At 36.2% G+C, this 20,940-nt stretch overlaps 1 protein-coding gene across 2 annotated transcripts; it reads right to left on the minus strand.

The window, feature by feature from the left end:
* Positions 285–18,150, minus strand: HORMAD1 (HORMA domain containing 1). Of its 2 annotated transcripts, XM_005677658.2 has the most exons (14): positions 18,093–18,150; positions 17,107–17,251; positions 15,511–15,574; positions 15,074–15,110; positions 12,970–12,990; positions 12,678–12,704; positions 9,790–9,857; positions 9,146–9,297; positions 7,745–8,004; positions 6,260–6,326; positions 6,102–6,175; positions 5,279–5,362; positions 1,510–1,578; positions 302–382 (listed from the first exon to the last, which is right to left on the minus strand). In XM_005677658.2, exons 1-14 carry the CDS (start codon positions 18,123–18,125, stop codon positions 302–304), a joined length of 1,182 nt encoding a protein of 393 aa, XP_005677715.2. In that variant the 5' UTR covers positions 18,126–18,150. The 2 variants fall into 2 exon arrangements, with proteins under 2 accessions (XP_005677716.2, XP_005677715.2); XM_005677659.2 differs by lacking the exon at positions 12,970–12,990 and having other exon boundaries at positions 285–382.

Raw genomic sequence — 20,940 nt, forward strand, 5'->3', positions numbered from 1 at the left:
AAATTAATGTGTTTAAAGGAACTGTCTGCCAAAATGGGAGATACATCAATATCGAGAGGATAATTAATAGAATTATGACACTGGTACTTCTGTTTTTATACAGAAGTTCTCTTGAATTTGTCTCGGGTAAGATTAAGGATCACAATATGATAGTCAGTTAAGGATTCATTTTAGTGTGCTGACTGCTTAAGACCATATATAAGTTTTCAGAGGTAGGACAAACACACCTTAAAATAGCAATATAGCGACCTTTAGTTTAAATGTTGTGAAGAACTCTGCAAACATGCAGAAAAAAAATTTTTTATATACGCTCCTTCGGTTCACTAAACTTTCTTCTTTTTGGCACTGACTCCTGACTAGAAGAATCAAAGGGATGAAGGACCTGTCAAAAGAAAACAATTACTAAGAATACTTTCCAGTTTAAATATCTTTAATTTTAGAGAGTTTTTTTATGTCTGAGTTTCCTTCTTCCCTTTCTTCCTTCCTCCCTCCATTTCTTCGTTTTCTTACTTTTAAAATTTTGTTATTTATATCTCCTAATGGCTGCTGAATACAGTTTTGCAAAGTATAAGGTTTTCATTAGGGATGCTGGAGTACTTAGAAGACTTGATATTATGTCCTCAAAATAGTAGAACTTCCCTGGTAGCTCAGTTGGTAAAAAAATCTGCCCCCAATGTAGGCAACTGCCTTCAATGCAAGAGATCTGGGTTTGATCCCTGGGTTGGGAAGATCCCCTGGAGAGGAAATGGCAACCCACTCCAGTACTCTTGCCTGAGAAATCCCACGGACAGAGGAGCCTGGCAGGCTACAGTCCACGGGGTTGCAAATAGTTGGACATGAGTTAGCAACTAAACCACCAACTCAAAACAGTAAAATATTTTGAGGGGAGTGAGAAGAGTCGGACACGACTGAGCGACTGAACTGAATAATACTCAAATGTTGAAAACATATAAATATTTATCTCAGAAATGACAAATACATCATCTGATTTGCTAAAATAAGGTTCCAAATATAATACAACTTGTTATAGAATTTAGGTCAGGAAAATTTTCTAAGAGGAGATGCTATATTTTTAGAGAACATGTGGATTTAGTAACTTAACTTGTTTCTACTTCAGTTTTAATCTGTAGAAAGCTCAGATGAAATCTGTGGCCCAATTTTAATTCTACATAAATAAAATGGCCTGAGTATTCTTGTACTTTCATTTTTTTCTTATTCTACTCATATTTTTCCTGATGTTGATTTTTATTTTATACATTCCTCCAACTATTTCAAATCATTCATGGAATAAGACAGTAAATGTTTACATGGGAAAATTAATAAAACAATGTACCACATTTTATTTTAAAATGACCCAATTTTTTAGAATCGAATATATTTAAACAAGATCTGAAAACTAGAGCTTTGAGGTATATCCAGGGATATCATATTTATCATTAACTTAATCTACAGCAATAATATTCTGATACTTGCCATTTCATTCAACCTATATATTATTATAAGACTTACTGTTTTCCCAGATTCAAGCTGAGTTCTCTTCCGATTTTCCTTAGATTTTACTTGTTGATTTCCATTAGCCTCCACAAAGATAGAATAATTACCAATTGGTTATTTCTCAAAGAACAATCATCATGATTGTTCAACCACAGGCAACTATATGCAGTTTTTTAAAAAGAACTTTACTGAGATATAATTCAGATACATAAAATTCATCCATTTAAAATATACAAACTTCAGTGATTTTAAGTATATTCACAGAGTTGTGCAACCATCACAGCAGTCAATTTTAGAGCACTTTCATCCTCTAAAAGGCTTCCCAAGTGGTACTAGTGGTAAAAAAAAATCTGCCTGTTGATGCAGGAGACACAAAAGACCTGAATTTGATCCCTTAGTTGGGAAGATCCCCTTGGAGTAGGAAATGAGAACCCACTTCAGTATTCTTACCTGGAAAACTTCATGAACAGAGGACCCTGGTGGGCTACAGTTCATGAAGCCCCAAAGAGCTGGACATGACTGAGCACACAATATATCCTCTAAAAAGAAATCCTGTACTCTTACAACTATCACTCCACTATTCCCTCATTCTTTCACCAGCATTAAGACTTTGTCTCTATAGAAATCCTTATTTTGGACTTTCATATAAATGGAACCATATAATGTTTTTGCATGTGTGTGTGTATGATTGGTTTCTTTCACTGAGCATAGTGTTTTCAGGGTTCATCCAAGTTGTAGCATGGACTGATACTTCATTCCTTTTTACGGCTGAATAATAGTCTACTGTATGGATATACCACATTTTTTTATCCATTCATTTGTTAAGAACATTTAGGGGTTTTCCCCATCTTTTGGCTATTGTGAATAATGCTACACATACAATTTTTAAAATGAATATTAGATGATGACAAGTTTTTCATTTTCATAGTATTATCCTCCAAAAGTACATACTTATTTTCTGATGCTTGAAATGTACTTTTCAATAACTTCCTTACTATATATATTAAATATCTTCACTTCCTGCCTGTTTCTAACCATAATTCAGTCACTATTGACAAAATTAGGAGTACTTCGGTGGAGTAAAGGATAGTAAAGGATACTCATCTTAAATAGAAGCTGCCTAGAAATAACATTTTGCTGCTAGAGGTAGTAATTTTTGGAATTCTTTTATTTCTTGCTTGCCAGTTCTAACTTTCCATCAAGAATGTGGGGAAAAAAGGACACCTAAAAATGGCACTATCATCAGTGGTGTTCTGGTAAATGTTTAACAACCAGTTCTCTGGGAGAAATAAATCCTGAGTTAAGGCATGGCCAACGGACTGGAAAACGTCAGTTTTCATTCCAATTCCAAAGAAGGGCAATGCCAAAGAATATTCAAACCACGTACAATGTGCTCATTTCACATGCTAGCAAGGTAATCTTCAAAATCCTTCAAACTAGGCTTCAACAATACACGAACCAAGAACTTTCAGATGCACAAGCTGGATTAGGAAAAGGCAGAGGAACCAGAGATCAAATTGCCAACATCCCCTGGATCATAGGAAAAGCAAGGGAATTTCAGAAAAACATCTACTTCTGCTTCATTGACTATACCAAAGCCTTTGACTGTGTGGATCACAACAAACTACAGAGAACTCTTCAAGAGAAGGGGGTACCAGACCACCTCGTGAGAAACCTGTATGTAGGTCAAGAAGCAACAGTTAGAACTGGACATCAAACAATGCACTTCTTCAAAATTGGGAAAGGAGTATGTTAAGGCTATATATTGTTACCTGGCTTATTTAACTTATATATAGAGTACATCATGTGAAATGCTGGGCTGAATGAAGCACAAGTTGGAATCAAGATTGCTGGGAGAAATATCAACAACCTCAGATATGCACATAATACTACCCTAATGGCAGAAAACAAACAGGAACTAGAGGGCCTCTTGATGAAGATGAAAGAGGAGAGTGAAAAGGCTGACTTAAAAGTCAACATTCAAAAAACTAACATCATGGCACCCAGTCCCATCACTTCATGGCAAATAGATGGGAAAAAATGAAACAGTGACAGATTTTTTTTCTTGGGCTCCAAAATCACTGCAGATGGTGACAGCAGCCATGAAATCAAAAGACATTTGCTCCTAGGAAGAAAAGCTACATCCAACCTAGACAGCATGGCATCACTTTATAGACAAAGGTCTGTCTAGTTAAAGCTATGGTTTTTCCAGTAGTCATGTATGGATGTGAGAGTTGGACCATAAAGAAGGCTGAGCACTGAAGACTTGATGCTTTCGAACTGTGGTGCTAGGGAAGATTCTTGAGAGTCCCTTGGACAGCAAGGAGATCAAACTAGTCAATCCTAAAGGAAATCAACCCTGAATATTCATTGGAAGGACTGATGCTAAGCTGAAGCTCCAATACTTTGGCCACCTGAAATGAAGAGCCAACTCGTTGGAAAAGATACCAATGCTGGGAAAGACTGAAGGCATGAGGAGAAGGCGATGACAGAGGATGAGATGGTTGGATGGCATCAACAACTCAATGGACATGAATTTAGCAAACTCTGGGAGATGGTGAAGGACAGGAAGCCTTGGCATGCCACAATCCATGGGGTTGCAAAGAGTCAGACATGACTGTGCAACTGAACAACAACAATGCTGTGAATACTTTCATTATGTCCAGTTTCAATGTAGGTAGGAAAAACATAATGTCACTGAATGAAGAGGGGGAAAGAAATCCTCCAGCATACCACTGTTAGAGTGTGCCATTTGTTTCCTAACTTTGGATATGTTTTTTTTGCTGAGCTGTACAGCACGTGGGATCTTAGCTACCTGACCAGGGATTGAACCTGTGCCCCTGCAGCAAAAGCATGGAGTAATAACCACCGGCCTGCCAGGGAATTCCCTGATATAATAGCTCATATATTTTATAGAATGCTTTTTATTCACCTTTGAACCTTGGAGAGTAACTTAAAAGACCTAAAATAAAATATAAACCTCTATTTGCATACATGGTAAGTTGCCTCAGTTGTGTCCTCCTCTGTGACTCTATGGACCACAGTCCACCAGGCTCCCCTGTTCATGGGATCCTCCAGGCAAGAATACTGGAGTGGGTTGCCACTTCCCACTCCAGGGGATCTTCCCGACCCAAACCCAAGGATGGAACTCGTGTTCTCTTGCGTCTCCTGCATTGGCAAATGGGTTCTTTACCACTAGTGTCACCTGGGAAGCCCAAATCTCAGCTTAGTACAACTCAGATAAAAAACTAAAATAAAGTAGTGGTGTTTTTTCTTTAAAATATTGGATTCCCTTTATGTAAGATATGTATGTATATATACTTTAATGTATAATTATTTTTAATGTCTTATTAATAAGATAACCTACTCACAAGATAGAGCATGGGAACACTTTAGCATTCCTGGGAATTTCCTGGGAGTCTGGGAATAGAGGAGGGTAGTGTCACTATCCTGAGGAAGTCTGGAGGACAGTGTCACTTCTCAAAGCTCCTCTGCATTTCCCTCTCCACTGCACCTTCAGTGAAATTAACCATTCTTTCCTTTGTGTCTCTGTAGCCTATTCTGACTGCTATCATAGTGCTATATCACTGCTTGTTTACCTCAAATTACTAAACTTTAAGCTAAGAGCATATTATATTTCCAGTACCTAGTAAAGTGACACATATTAATAGTATGTGCTTACTAAATGTTGGTCCAATAAATGAAGTATTCAAAGCAAAATAAACTCAACTACGGGGAAAATTACAAGGTTAGAATGAAATCAAATCTAAAGAGATGCCTTTACCATTTTATTCTGAAAAATTTTTCCACTTCTTGTTTTGCTTTCAGACACATCAAGCTCAGATGTTTTACTGACTAACTGTTCAACCTAGAAAAGAAAATAATTACATGAAACCACTAAAACAATACAAGAGAAGCTTTTCATAATAATGGGGGTCAAAAACTCAATCACATAAAATTTAGGGTCTTGCTATTTTGAGTTAATGAAAGTCAATAATTTTGTGTTGATTCTTACTGTCATAGAAAGTACAAAGGTAAAGATACTGAAACTGACTCTGTACACTGTACATTGACCATTCACTGAATTGAGAAAGATTGAAATTATCACTAGATACCACTCTTTCAGAAGATAAGAACTTCAGCCCACACCCACTGGAGAAGGGCTGTGCAGAAGAAGGTAGGCAATCATCAGCCCCATTATTTTCAGGTTGATTTTTTCTAAATGTTATTTCAGGATTTTACTATATATAGAAAACAAAATTAAACATGTTCTGCTCCAAGGCAACAAAAATGTATTATACACTCCATTTGCAAATACAAAGGTGGTTGATTTAAATTAATAATTGCTTAAGATACTATTTACCTCTGAAATTCTGAGATTCTTTGAACAGTATTTAGGTTTATTCCTAAACAAATCAAACAATAATGCACTCAAAACTTTTCAACATATAATTCCCAAATTTTGTTAGTAAGCATTCTTAATAACTAATTTTCATCTAAAATACCTAGAATATAAGAAAACCTGAGAAATAATCAGATAAGCATATAAGAATCTGTCTTTTGAAAAAATTCAAGTTAAAAATGAGATAGAACTATGAAGTTTATACCTGAGAATGAGAAACTGAAAAATCTGGACTTCCTTTAGATTTCATTTCATCTTTCTCACAAACCAAACCTGCTTCTGTTAAGAAAATAAATAAAAGAGTTAAAATGGTATAAAATTGAATTGGAAACAAATTAATTTACATTTTCATTAACTTCTCACCTCTATGTACAGAACAGCCAGGGTTTTTTTCCAGCTCTTCCATTTTAGTTTCAGTGTCAAACTCATCCTACATAATGACATGAAGGAAAAAAATGGACACATTCCAAAAAGAAATTAAAGCAACTGGGTAGTATTTATTAACGAGCTTGTTTTACATGAAGGTTAAATATAATATAACACTACAATGACCTCACGCTTTTTGCAAATAAAGTGGTCTTATACTTACTATAAGGCAGCTTATTTATCCAAAGTATAAAATCCTACTTTTCTTTACTTTGCAAGATTGCTTTAAGGTAGACAGTAAAAATACATAACTTTCTGAAAAATGTATGATGATTCTAAGAACCCCAGATCTTACTATCGTTTGAGAGCACTGAATTAGACATGGTAACACAATAAGCTACAACTTCCGTAGCTCTGAAATTTTTGTATAGATACTAGTATAAACTCTGAACCCTCTTAGGGAGTTGGGAAAGGATAAGCACAGTTATGGTATGACATAAAAAGACATATAAAGTATGTCTACTTTATTATTCCCCTTGTGACATACGTCAAAGAGCTTTAAATATTTTAAAGAATGCTTCATAAATCCCAGCCATTTTTGTTTATAAAGCAAGACTGGCATTTAGGTTTTAGGAAGACGATTCCTTCTTGACCGAACTGGTTGAAAATTGAGTTTTCTATTTGTAAGGATTTGGCTACAGAGCCTAAAACAGAATAGATAGTCCCTATCATAAGAACTGTGATCATAATTTAGAATAAAATAAGAGAAAACCACAAAGGTGAGATTAAAGAACAAACAATAATGATGAAAGATTTTCTGGGAATGAGGCTGTAATTTAAAAAAAATCTTTTTTAAATAGTTCAATTCATCCATCCATTCAACCAATATTGAGAATACATTCTGACTCTAAATGCTAGGTACAGAAGAAATACAAAGCTGAATAAGACACTTTTCCTGACTTCCAGGAACTGCCAAGCTCCTTCAGGACACTGATTTTCAGGCCCTGAAGAAATTCAACCACAGGCTTACATGAGCACTTAATAAGGGTGTTGAAGAAAAGATTTCAGCATTAGTCTGGGTGACTGGAGTCATTCAGTTGTTTTCTTTTTTTGAACCCAGACCAAGATAGTGAAAGTGCCAAGTCCTAACCACGGGACCACCAGGGGATTCCATGGTTTTCAAATTATGCTCCAGACAAGGGTTTTCTTAAGAGTCCACCATGAGGGTAGGTGAGACGGTGAATGGCTGGGCCTCTAGGACCATTCCCTACTTCATTCACAATAGTTGCGCTTTTAAATTTCTGAGAATAATATTCTTTACACCCACGTGAAAAGTTTTAAAACCACAAGCCTAAACCTTCTTTATGGTACCTTTCAAACTTGAGTTTATGGTGATAATAAGTATTTATAGCTATTGAAGTACTCAGAATTCAATAAAACATTCATTACTACTGTACTTTGTAACTCCTTAAGTATACTTACACTTATGTAATGCTCCTGGTCATCTTCTAAATCATCTTTGTCCGTAAGAATTTTTTGAAGTGGTGTTTTTAATTGTTTTGGTGATAATATACCTGAACCAATGTTTTCCATTCGTTCCCTCTCAGTGGTCACTTTTACTTTGAAGGTGTGAAAAGGCGTTGGTACTTCTCCCACATTTAAGTACATAGGCTCCCCTTCAAATATCACTCCTTCACAATCACCATCCTTAAAACCAGGAGGCTGGTAATCTGGGGGTGTAACTGCAGAAAAGTAAGTATAAACTATGTTGTTCATGAAATTGAAGAAAATATATTAATTTTATTATAGAATATACTGCATATTAAAGAAGTTTTAAATAGTATAGAAGGACATACAATAATAAGTAAAATGCAGTCTCCTACTATCTCCAAGTTCCTATTTTATTCCTTAAAGGTAAACTTTTTTCCTTACACTTGACTAGCTATGTGACTTGAGGAAACTATTTGTCATTCTTGATTCAGTTTCCTCATCTGTCAAGAGGGGAAAATACTAGTACCGACCTCATAGGGTCACTGTGGTATTGAAGTCTATAAAATGATCAGAACAGAACTGACACAGAGGAAGTATTCACTAAATGTTAGTTATTATTGTTGATGCTTTGTGTTCTTCTAGAAAATACTATGCATGTTATATATATATATATTCTTAAAAAACACAAATGAAGTCATAGTCTTCTGTACCTAGCTGCTTTTAACATCACTTTTAAATCTGGTTTAATATTTTTTAGATAATAATTTATCAGCACATTCTTTTAAATAGCTTGCACAGCATTCTATTACATAGATACACTATAATTTACTTACTCAATCCTCCAATAAAGAACATTCAATGTTAAATTTCCAGTTTGTTTCCATTTAACAAATGCAATAATGCATAAACATATAACCTTGCATATTTGTCTTTGTATATTCCCAAGATACTTTTCTAGCTACAGAATTTCAGGATTAAAGAAAATTTAATATTTTAAATATTTTAAAGAGAATTTAAAATTTTTATATTGCCAAATAGTCCTCTTAAAATGTTATATGGCACATTAATGGTTACATTCCATCAAGAGTATACGAAAGGGCTTGCTTCCCCCTACATCCCTGCCAATAATGATTTTATAAGTTGTATGATCTGGTAAGTCATTGCTTCATTTCTTTAGTTATGAATGAGGCTGAGCTTCAAATGGACATGTTCTTATCAATGGAGAAGTGTACTTTTTTTCAAATACCAACATGAAATATAAATTTTATAATTAAAATATTATATATATATAAAAATTTAGGTGCCTAAAAATATTTGGGAGGGAAACCAACTGTTTCATTAATAAGAAAATATACAGGTACCAACTAAAACAGGATGATCTGGAAATAGTACCTTCATCGTAGTAAAAAAGTTTCATGGTCAAACAAACATCATTAGGTAAAGGTCCCAGATTTTGCATTAGAATATAAATCTTGCGAATGAGAAGAATACTTGCTTTCTTGGTGTCAGCAGATGACATATTAGGTTCACTGCTTTGGTTTTTACTAGAAGAGAATCACAGTTTCTTTTATGACATCCATGGCTTCTAATAACATAACTTCATGTTTTACTACTTAAGATTCTTATTCTTATTAATGTATCAAGTTGTTAAAAGCTACAATTTCATATGTTTAATACCACTATTATAAAAAATTTAATATCATTGTTAATATTATAATTCTAAACTAATTTACATATGTTAATACACATTTTATGTAAGACATTTTTAAAGGACACAAATGATGAATTTTATTGTATTCCTAATCACATAAGCATACAATAGATTTCCTACTCTTTGGCTCTATTTCACAATTAAAATATATACAATTATTTGTAGAATTCTGGCTTGCAGCCACTCCAAAGATATTCTGTATCTTTGATAGTACATTAGGGATGTTCGAGAATTTCAGAATTATTTCTAAAGTTTAGCTGTACAGTATTATTATGAATAAGTGGTAATCTGCAATATGAAGAGAGAACTATAGAATAATAATTACCTTGTGAAGTCCATGACTGGTCCATTACTGGTGTACTTGAATTTAAACTGGTAACATTCTGAAATTGTCTAAAATAGAAAATATCATAGTTACGAATCTGATATATAATACTGGTGGCTATCACGATGGTGTGATCACTCACCTAGAGCCAGACATCCTGGAATGTGAAGTCAAGTGGGCCTTAGGAAGTATCACTACAAACAAAGCTAGTGGAGGTCATGGAATTCCAGTTGAGCTATTTCAAATCCTGAAAGATGATGCTGTGAAAGTGCTACACTCAATATGCCAACAAATTTGGAAAACTCAGCAGTGGCCACAGGACTCGAAAAGGGCAGTCTTCATTCCAATCCCAAAGAAAGGCAATGCCAAAGAATGCTCAAACTGCCACACAATTGCACTCATCTCACACACTAGTAAAGTAATGCTCAAAATTCTCCCAACCAGGCTTCAGCAATACATGAACCATGAACTTCCAGATGTTCAAGCTGGTTTTAGAAAAGGCAGAGGAACCAGAGATCAAATTGCCAACATCTGCTGGATCATTGAAACAGCTAGAGAGTTCCAGAAAAACATCTATTTCTGCTTTATTGACTATGCCAAAGCCTTTGACTGTGTGGATCACAATAAACTGTGGAAAATTCTGAGATGGGTCAGACCACCTGACCTGCCTCTTGAGAAACCTGAATGCAGGTCAGGAAGCAAGTTAGAACTGGACATGGAACAACAGACTGGTTCCAAATAGAAACAGGAGTACATCAAGGCTGTTTATTGTCACCCTGCTTATTTAACTTATATGCAGAGTACATCATGAGAAATACTGGGCTGGAGGAAGCACAAGATGGAATCAAGATTTCTGGGAGAAACCTCAGATATGCAGATGACACCACCCTTATGGCAGAAAGTGAAGAAGAACTAAAGAGCCTCTAGATGAAAGTGAAAGAGGAGAGTGAAAAAGTTGGCTTAAAGCTCAACATTCAGAAAACTAAGATCATGGCATCTGGTCCCATCACTTCATGGCAGATAGATGGGGAAACAGTGGAAACAGTGTCAGACTTTATTTTTCTGGGCTCCAAAATCACTGCAGATGGTGATTGCAGCCATGAAATTAAAAGACGCTTACTCCTTGGAATGAAAGTTATGATCAACTTAGACAGCATATTAAAAAGCAGAGACATTATTTTGTCAACAAAGGTCCGTCTAGTCAAGGCTATGGTTTTTCCTGTGGTCACGTATGGATGTGAGAGTTGGATTATAAAGAAAACTGAGCACCAAAGAATTGATGCTTTTGAAGTGTGGTGTTGGAGAAGACTCTTCAGAGTCCCTTGGGCTGCAAGGAGATCCAACCAGTCCACCCTAAAGGAGATCAGTCCTGGGTGTTCATTGGAAGGACTGATGTTGAAGCTGAAACTCCAGTACTTTGGCCACCTGATGTGAAGAGCTGAGTCATTGGAAAAGACCCTGATGGTGGGAAAGATTGAAGGCAGGAGAAGGGGACGACAGAGGATAAGATGGCTGGATGGCATCACCGACTCGATGGACATGGGTTTGGGTGGACTTCGGGAGTTGGTGATGGACAGGGAGGCCTGGCGTGCTGCAGTTCATGGGGTTGCAAAGAGTCAGACACGACTGAGTGACTGAACTGAACTGAACTGGTGGCTAAGTAGCTATGCATAGATTTTTTTATGTCTCACCATTTAATAATTCTTTCTGCATGATAATCCATATTCATCCATTGAAACTTTCCAATCCTAAATAGTCAATTCCAGGGCCTGGGATTTGGGACTTCAGTGCCGGTAAGATACTTATTCCCCACTCACTGCAATTCATGTTTTACATACCAGAGGGAAGGAACTCCTTAATAGGCAGGTAAGGGAGGCAGCAAATCTTTTCCACTAACAGAATGGTTAAGCACAGGACTTAAATCCTTACTATATGGTAAGCACAAGCATTACTATAAACAAAGCTAGTGGAGGTGATGAAATTCCAGCTGAGCTATTTCAAATCATAAAAGATGCTGCTCCTAAAGTGCTGCTGCACTCAATATGCCAGCAAATTTGGAAAACTCAGCAGTAGCCACAGGCCTGGAAAAGATCAGTTTTCATTCCAATTCCAAAGAACAGCAATGCCAAAGAATGTTCAAACTTCTATACAGTTGCACTTATTTTACACGCTAGCAAGTAATGTTCAAAATCCTTCAAGCTAGGCTTCAACAATACATGTACTGAGAACTTCCAGATGTACAAGCTGGATTTAGAAAAGGCAGAAAAGAATTCAGAAAAGGCTCCAGGTGCGTGGACTCAAAAGTTGTGTAGCACTGGCCTAGTAGCTCCAGGGCATATAGGATCCTCCTAACCCAGGGATCAAACCTGTGTCCCTTGCATTGGCAGGCGGATTCCTAACCATTAGATCAGCAGGGAAGTATACCATTTTGTTTCTCTGGTTTTCCCTTTCACTTCTTATAACCCTTTCTTTAATTGTCAGATGAACAGGTAGATGTGATTGGATTAGGGTTTACAGTCAAAGATCAAGGATTAGTATCTTATTTCTCTAAAACTCAACTCCTTTTATAATTCTATAAAAAGAATACCGTTGAAAATAAGAACATTGTAAAAGATCAGAAGTCAGGAGATTTAGGTTATTTCTAATGGTTTGTATCTTTGTGGCCTTGAATCAGTCACACAAATCTCCCTTGTAGTTAAGGACGTTAATCTGTTTAAGGGTAACAATACACGCCTTGTCTTAACTCAGAAGTCTTTATGAAGTTCAAATGTGAAAATATATGTGAAAGTGCATTGACAAAAGTACAATTAAAGCATTAGAAACTATTATACTTTTATGTTACTTATAGATATTAGAGGCATTATGTTTCTTTACTAACTTAAACATACCTGAGGGTCTTCTGGATTGGTGTACACCTATTTAAAAACAATTTACAACTGAGTTACATAAGTTACATATAAGGAGAACTAAACTGGATATTTTTATTAAAATATTAAATGAATTCAGGAAAGCAAAATACAGAACAACCCACCCCCCCACAACAAAATTACTTTTTTCAAATGAACAGATCAGTGGTTTGTATCAAATGATATAATAAATAGATGGTTTCAGCATTATTTAATTAAGCAATGCTGAATTTAACAGTCTTTTATAAGGAACATACAATTTAAAAATACTTACAGCTAGAACAACCATCCTCAGCTGAAATATAACAAAGAACAAAAATCTTATTTTTATTCTATATTTTTGCATGATGGATCATAAGAATTATTTGTCCTATTTCAACATTTATTCCTAATGAAAATAATCTCAGAAAAAACAAACTTCATTTGTTGCAGGTAAAGCGGTATCTCAAATATCCTTCCCTATTCCCCCAAATATTTATTTCTAGTTATCTTATTGAAAGTTGAAATTTCTATCACTGACTTAAGCAAATGAGGCATTACTGCCAGTTAAAAGGAAAATACATATTGTGAAATAACTCATTACATCTTACCCAATATGAGAACTGGTTTTGAGAAAAACAGTTCAGGGCCCTGCTCACTGAGTAAAGGGAAGAGACTTTGGGGCCTAACAGAACAGAGAATCACAGGAAATCATTCACTCTAGTAATCTGCCAAAATCCAAGTCACCCTTAATTTGGATCTTTTCCTTATACTCCAGAACCAATCTATCAACAAATCCAATCAGTTCTGTCAGATACATCCTGAACCTTTTCATTTTTTTTCCTTTGTCATCCTGGTCTATATGTGTGTGTGCTCAGTTGCTTCAGCCCGTGTCTGACTCTGGGCAACCCTATGGACTGTAGCCTGCCTGGCTCCTCTGTCCATGAGATTCTCCAGACAAGAATACCAGAGTGGGTTGCTACGCCCTCCTCTGGGGAATCTTCCTGACCCAAGGATCAAACCTGGGTCTCCTGCATTGTGGGAGGATTCTTTACCACTGAGCCACCAGCAAAGCCCCATCCTGGTCTAAGACACCATTATTTTTCATCAGTACTTCTGTAATGGATTAAGTGTTATCGATCTTAATTACAATCTTTTTCTCCTTTGATGGCATATTCTCTAAATAGCAAAGTGATTTTTCTTTTAATTTAAAATATAAATCTAATGATGATACATTTCTACTCAAATCTTTCAAATGGCTTTTATAGTACCTAAAATAAAGTCCAAGCTCTACCTACTCAGCCCTGAATGCTCTGGCCCTGGCTCTCCACAGGTTCATCTCCTGCCACTCTCTTGCTCTGCTCATCACACTCCAATCATTCTGGCCTTCTTTTTATTCCTTGAACTGGCCAAATTCCCCTCCAACTCTTTGCATTTGCTGCTCTGACAGGAATATTCTCCCAATATCAATGCCTAACTGGTTTCCTCTAATTCAAGTCTCAGCTTAAGTATCACCTCCTCAGAGAAGCTCTTCAGACTACCTACCCAACCTAAAGTTACACCACCTCTCCATTTGCCACATTCTTTTTCTTAAAATGTTAATGGCATCTAACACAATTGGATGTTACCTAATCTCCCTGTTTTACTGGCTGTTTTCCCATTATAGAAGAGGCCCTCTTTGTCTTGTTGACCATTTTAACTTACCAGCTCCTACCTAGAATATATGTGCCTAGCACAGAACAGGCACTCATTTAATGAATATTAAAAACATAATCTCTTAATGAAGAAGGCTGGTGACCATGGATAAAATTTTATCTTTTTCATAATTTTTTAGAGTTAGATTTGCTTTGTTGATATAAATGTAAGCTCAGTAAGTATATATAAAACCTTGTCACAGTTTAACCTAGACTACATATAAGTTTATTTTTAAATTCTCATGAAGAATAATTTATTATATTATTAGTATAAATATGATTTTAGAAGGCATGTGAAACTAATGAAAGAACTATTTCAAAGGATGTTTTAATTCATTAAGTTTTTATAAGTTAATATATGTTATTAATGCAAATGGGGCTTCCCAGGTGGTGCTAGTGGTAAAGAACCCATTTGCCAGTACAGGTGACATGACAGATACAGGTTCAGTCCCTGGATGGGGAAGATCTCCTGGAGAAGGGTATGGCGAATGAGTGCTAATAATCAAAACTGGCTTGTCAAAATTTGTTAAGTAATAATTCTGTTAGCTTTAAGTGAGTTGAATATGAATCTTTAAAATATTCAAACTTTTAGCTTTGGGCTGGCCTATACCCAAGTTAGTTTAAATTAATCTTTTACTATATGGTAACTGTTTTACATTTGTAGAATATAAACTATGAAAAAAGAATAAAGAGATATTGACTTACATATTTTTTGTGTAAAGCATCATAGCATCCTAACATCCTAAAAAATAAATAAGGATTCATTTTTAGACTGAATTCACTTCCAGGAAATAGTTCTTTTAATGCCTCATTATCTCATTACTAATACACAATTATTATTAACAATGAAGCTCCCTTATTTACTAGCTTAAACAATAAAACAAAACAATGTGGTAGAAATATAAAATGTCAATAGGGGATTGAAAAAAAGGAAGACAGAGGAATAAAAATAGGAAAATTAAGCCTGCTCACATGGAGCATGAAATAAAGAAAAATTTAATGCAAAAATCCAAAGATCTGCAGAAGTGGTATCCAGCGTAAAAGGGGGAAATCACTAAAACTGGGTTAAACACTTAAATGTATACAAGGTACCAAAAAATATTTAAGAAAAATAATTTTCTTTCATTATTTATTTTACTTACCACTTCACTAACTGTGTAGATCCTGGACAATTTTTATCTTCTCTCAGAATTTTGACACAAAGATCTAAATACAAAAATAAGGATACAGAGATACTTAAGATTAGTAAGCATCAAAAAACTTAAATGAAGATTATTTTCTTCAGTTGTATATTACAGGTTTATTATTAATAGCAATGAACTTCCAGATGATTGATGTTAATAAAATTAAAGAAAGAAAGGTTGCATGGAAACAAATCATCTTTTTATCCTTATTATAAAATAGCATCATAATTGCCTAGGATGAATGTTGGTGGAGAGAAAAAAATTTCTATTTTAAAAGATATAGAACACTTAGATACAATGTTTTCATGAAATTGTCATCTAAGATTCTTAGAAAATTTGCTCTGGCCCCTTATCCCAATTAAATACTTGCAAAAGGCCAAGAAGTTAAAAGGCTATCAGACAGAGCCCTGCAAGGAAGCAATTAGTAATACAGTGGAAAGGACTAAGATCAATCAGTCTCAGGTTTCATATGTGAAAAACCATGAATAGTATCTAACTTATAGGCCTATAATATGAACTAACAAGATATCACACATTAACATGGTGCTTAACATATTGCCAACAAAGTTGGTGAACAATATAAGGTACACATTACGTGATGTATGGTAAATCATTATTATAGTATAAAATGGCTGTATTACTTTTACTTCTTTAAAATAACACAAGAACATACACTACCACTGTAGGAGACTATAAGCAATAGGATATTTTTACCTATTTATTTCGTCATTATAAAGTAATGTCAGGTGATATTGTACTTGAGAGATGAGGGAAAATTTTGTGATTAAGTGCTTTCAAAGGTATTGAATATACTTTGAAAGATCACTTTTATGTCCACACAAAAATTTGTATATAATTGTGGCATTATTTGAAAAGCCAAAAGTGGAAACAACCCAAATATTCATCAACTGGTAGTAGATAAATAAAACGTGGTATATTCATATAATGGAATATTATTCGGCAAAAAAAAGGCAGTAATCCAAGCTACAAAATGAACGAAACTTAAAAACATTATGTCAAGTGAAAGAAGCCAATTACAAAGGACCACATATTACATTATTTCATTTATTTATATGTTTAGAATAGGGAACAGAGAAGGCAATGGCACCCCACTCCAGTACTCTTGCCTGGAAAATCCCATGGACGGAGGAGCCTGGAAGGCTGCAGTCCATAGAGTTGCTGAGGGTTGGACACACTGAGCGACTTCACTTTCACCTTTCACTTTCATGTACTGGAGACGGAAACGGCAACCCACTCCAGTGTTCTTGCCTGGAGAATCCCGGGGACAGGGGAGCCTGGTGGGCTGCCGTCTATGGGGTCACACAGAGTCGGACACGGCTGACATGACTTAGCAGCAGCAGCAGCAGTGGTGAATATACCCAGAATCAATGAATTCTGCACTTTAAATCAGTGAATTGTTGGATATGCAAATCATATCTCAATACAGCTGCTATTATAAAAACAAACCCTTTAAGTAAAAAACTACCATTTTAGAGCAAGTCAAACTAAAAAATAACATGTTTAAAGAAAGTTTTAAAATAAACATTACGTTACCATCTAGATATCTTGTTCCATAAGCACATTCTGGAAATATTCCTCTCAAATATGTGATGCAGGATACTGAAACTGCTAGGAGCCTCTTCACTAACACTAAAGACTGCTGCTCAGTTGATATCCTATTAGGAAATATCAGTGCACTCTAAAATTCAAGGGAAAGTAAAAACATTTTATTTAGCTTTACTAAAAACACAATCTTGGAGGGGGGGGGTTCAGGATGGGGAACACATGTATACCTGTGGCGGATTCATGTTGATATATGGCAAAACCAATGCAATATTGTAAAGTAATTAACCTCCAATTAAAATAAATTAATATTAAAAAAAATAAATACAGTCTTCTTGAACTTAAAGTAGATCTAATATTTTTGCATAAATATGGTACTTCTCCAAAATTCTTAACCATGGTGGTTAGAATCCCCAGAAAATCAGGATGGCTTCTACACTGTGAGGGAGTTTCCAGGGTGGCAGTCTAAAGGTAACAGGCAAAAACTGCTTAAATATCATTAGAAATCCCCTTCTAGGTTAACTGCATAACACATGGATAGATAGCACTGACTTTTCTATCTAATTTTTTCCTTCTTTTCTCTTTAGTCACTTACTGGGTTTAACACAGACTGGTAACTGTAATGCAAGATATGTGAAGAGAAGACAATTTTATATCTGTGGGGCATAAAAATTCATGTTCTAGAAGAGGACTAATATTAGCGATAATTTCATCAAGGCAACATAATAGCATTCACTGATACCTGATAATGCAAGCTGAATTTGAAGTGGCAATTTAATTCAATGCATCAAGCATCCAATAAAATTCTCCATTAATTCAAATTAGTTTAGCAAATATCTTTATTTCTTACAACATGGAGTTTACTGGCATCATTAAACTCTCAAAGGTTCAACTTTTTCAAATATAAAAATACTTGATAATTCAAGAAACAATAAAATTAGCTAAATTAAAATATATTAAAATACAAGAAATCATACCATGGAAGTTCTCTGTAATTGTGCAGTGGCCATCTTCTGATATTTTCTTTAATCCGACCTTGTGACAGAAATACAAGCTTTAACTTCAGATCTTATTTTTATCTCTAATCTGGTTCACTACATGTAAAGTCAAGAGAGTTTTATGGGAAAAAATAATGGGACTCATTTTTTTTTTACTTAGAATCTTTGAAAACAGAGGTTCATTTTGCTATAAAATTAAGTAAACTGTTAATTTCAAGCCGCTTGACTAGCAAGCCTGACACAAAAATGGGTTATTAAGAAGGCTCTTTAAAAGTCTTTTTTTTTTTTAGGGATTAATAAGAAAGCGCTTTAAAAGAGTGCCTTTTTTTTTTTTTAAAGCACAGTCTACTATTTTCTTCACTTCGCAGTATTCAAACATTGATAACACTGCACAGGTAGGTAATGAAAAACTGCCCCTGCCAAATCCTTTAAAATAATCTTTTAATTTTTGTTTTAAATTGGTAGTTTCCAAATGACCAAATCACGTAACTTTCCTTCCCGGAACTTGAGCATGGCTCTGGATATAACATATTGTCCTACTCTGTGGAACAATGGCACCCCACTCCAGCACTCTTGCCTGGAAAATCCTATGGACGGAGGAGCCTCGCTGCAGCCCATGGGGTCGCGAAGAGTCGGACACGACTGAGCGACTTCACTTTCGGTTTTCACTTTGCATTGGAGAAGGAAATGGCAACCCACTCCAGTGTTCTTGCCTGGAGAATCCCAGGGACGGGGGAGCCTGGTGGGCTGCTGTCTATGGGTCGCACAGAGTCGGACACGACTGAAGCGACTTAGCAGCAGCAGCAGCAGCGGAACAACCATAAAACAGCAGTAAAACATATTTTAGATTTTTTGGACTGATTCAGATTTTTCATTTCTTTGATAAAAGTTTTGAGGGTTTTTTTTTTTTTTTTTGGTCCCAATTTCATTTTTCTTAACCAGACAATTCATCTAGAAGAATTCATGGAAGAGTCTATTTACCGTGACCATTTACTTTTATCCTATCAGGCCTGGACTGGATGCCAGAGTTCACCTAATCTCAAGAACCTCTGTGAAAAATAAGCAGGTATACATTTTCTCCCTCCCCTGAATGTTTCACCACTAAGATCTTAAGAAATTTAAAAGTAGATGGGAGGTAACGGAGAAGACATTATAAAGCAAAAGACGAAAAGAATAAAAACAAAAACGAAACAAATATGTATTACGTATCGTCTGAGAGTCCTGCCGACAGCAACCAGGAGACCGGAAAGAAACGGCACGCGCTCCGTCTGTCGCGCATGCCCATTCCTTCAACGGTTGCCTGCGCAGGCGAGACAGTAGATTTTGACCCCAGAATCAGGTCACCTTTCCCGCCAAGAGCAGCGCAAGGCTCGCTGGGAAACCCGAGAGTCTGAAGGTTTCTTTCTCAGGCTTCGCAAAAGCCACGTGCCCGCGGGGAAGGTTCATTGTGTGTGCCAAGCCCTCCCGTTGTACATAACCGTCTTACAGTGAACAAAGTGTTCTCAACAGCCATTTAATTAATCATGTTAATTTCTAATTGTTTTTACACTTTTGATTTTGTTACGGGATCTACCACATATTGCGTGCCTTCCCAGCTTACAGTCTCCTGTGTCTTCAGGAAACAGTTGCTCTAGCAGTCTCCTATCTAGATATTTCTACTTTGCTGTGTCTGTGCTGTGGGGACAGTAATAGCTTGAGTGTAATTAATGTCTCATTTAGAAGCAAAATAATTCTCAGAGCTGGTAGGTAAAGATTGTCTAGTAATACAAACTTAGTTTGCAGATTGTTATATATATCTTTCATGCATTGGAAAAGGAAATGGCAGCCCACTCCAGTGTTCTTGGCTGGAGAATCCCAGGGACGGGGGAGCCTGGTGGGCTGCCATCTATGGGATCGCACAGAGTCAGACACGACTGAAGCGACTTAGCAGCATATATCCAAGTAGTGTCAGTAGTGTAGACGTATATTAGTAATTCATAGTCTTTGGTAGGTCTACCTGCCTTACCAGTTAGAAAACAGCCACCCTAGATATGAAAAGCTTTTCTCACGGTCAATTTGGAGAGGAATGAAGACTAGAACTCTGTATTCACGGTCAAAAATAGTGAAAATCCCCTGGTCTGATTATTTTGCTTTTTATTTCCCTTACACTTAATGTTGGAGAAGGAAATGGCCATCCACTCCAGTACTGCTGCTGCTGCTAAGTCACTTCAGTTGTGTCCGACTCTGTGTGACCCCATAGACGGCAGCCCACCAGGCTCCCCCGTCCCTGGGATTCTCCAGGCAAGAACATTGGAGTGGGTTGCCATTTCCTTCTCCAATGCATGAAAGTGAAAAGTGAAAGTGAAGTCTCTCGGTCGTGTCACTCCAGTACTGTTGCCTGGGAAATCCCATGGACAGAGGAGCCTGGTAGGCTACAGTCCATGGGGTGGCAAAGAGTCGGACAAGACTTCACTTTCACTTTCACACTTCATGTTTTGTAAAAAATTAAACAGAAGCCTCACTTAAATGAAGTTGGGAGATCAGAATGGAGAGTTCTCATGCCCTGAGAGACAGCAGAGGTCAATAGGAAGAAGTACTTCACTTCTTTCCTTACAGGGATTCAGCCAATGAAAAGTCATAGAATCTTTGCTTACCGTGGCCTTCCCAACTTCCAGTTTCTCTCTGTAAAAGCATTGTCCTCCCTATGCTACTTAAGGATTTGCACATGGCTGGCCCTGGTTGCAAACCATTGGAATTGCAATTTTCTGTTGATCCCAAATAAACCCATCTTTGCTGGAAAAATATCTGGCAGTCTGTTTCAGGTCAACAGTTTACAAAGACCTTTCAC

This window comes from Capra hircus, chromosome 3, assembly GCF_001704415.2.
Source record: "Capra hircus breed San Clemente chromosome 3, ASM170441v1, whole genome shotgun sequence".
Lineage (NCBI taxonomy): Eukaryota > Metazoa > Chordata > Mammalia > Artiodactyla > Bovidae > Capra > Capra hircus.

Excerpts from the sequence above, each read along its gene's own strand:
- HORMAD1 (XM_005677658.2), bottom strand. The coding sequence starts at position 18,125 with ATGGCCACTGCACAATTACAGAGAACTTCCATG. Across the intron at positions 15,575-17,106 it reads TGGAACAAGATATCTAGATG|ATCTTTGTGTCAAAATTCTG; the intron begins GTAACGTAATGT and ends TTTTGTATTTAG. Across the intron at positions 5,363-6,101 it reads TTTCAGTTTCTCATTCTCAG|GTTGAACAGTTAGTCAGTAA; the intron begins GTATAAACTTCA and ends TTTCTTTTCTAG.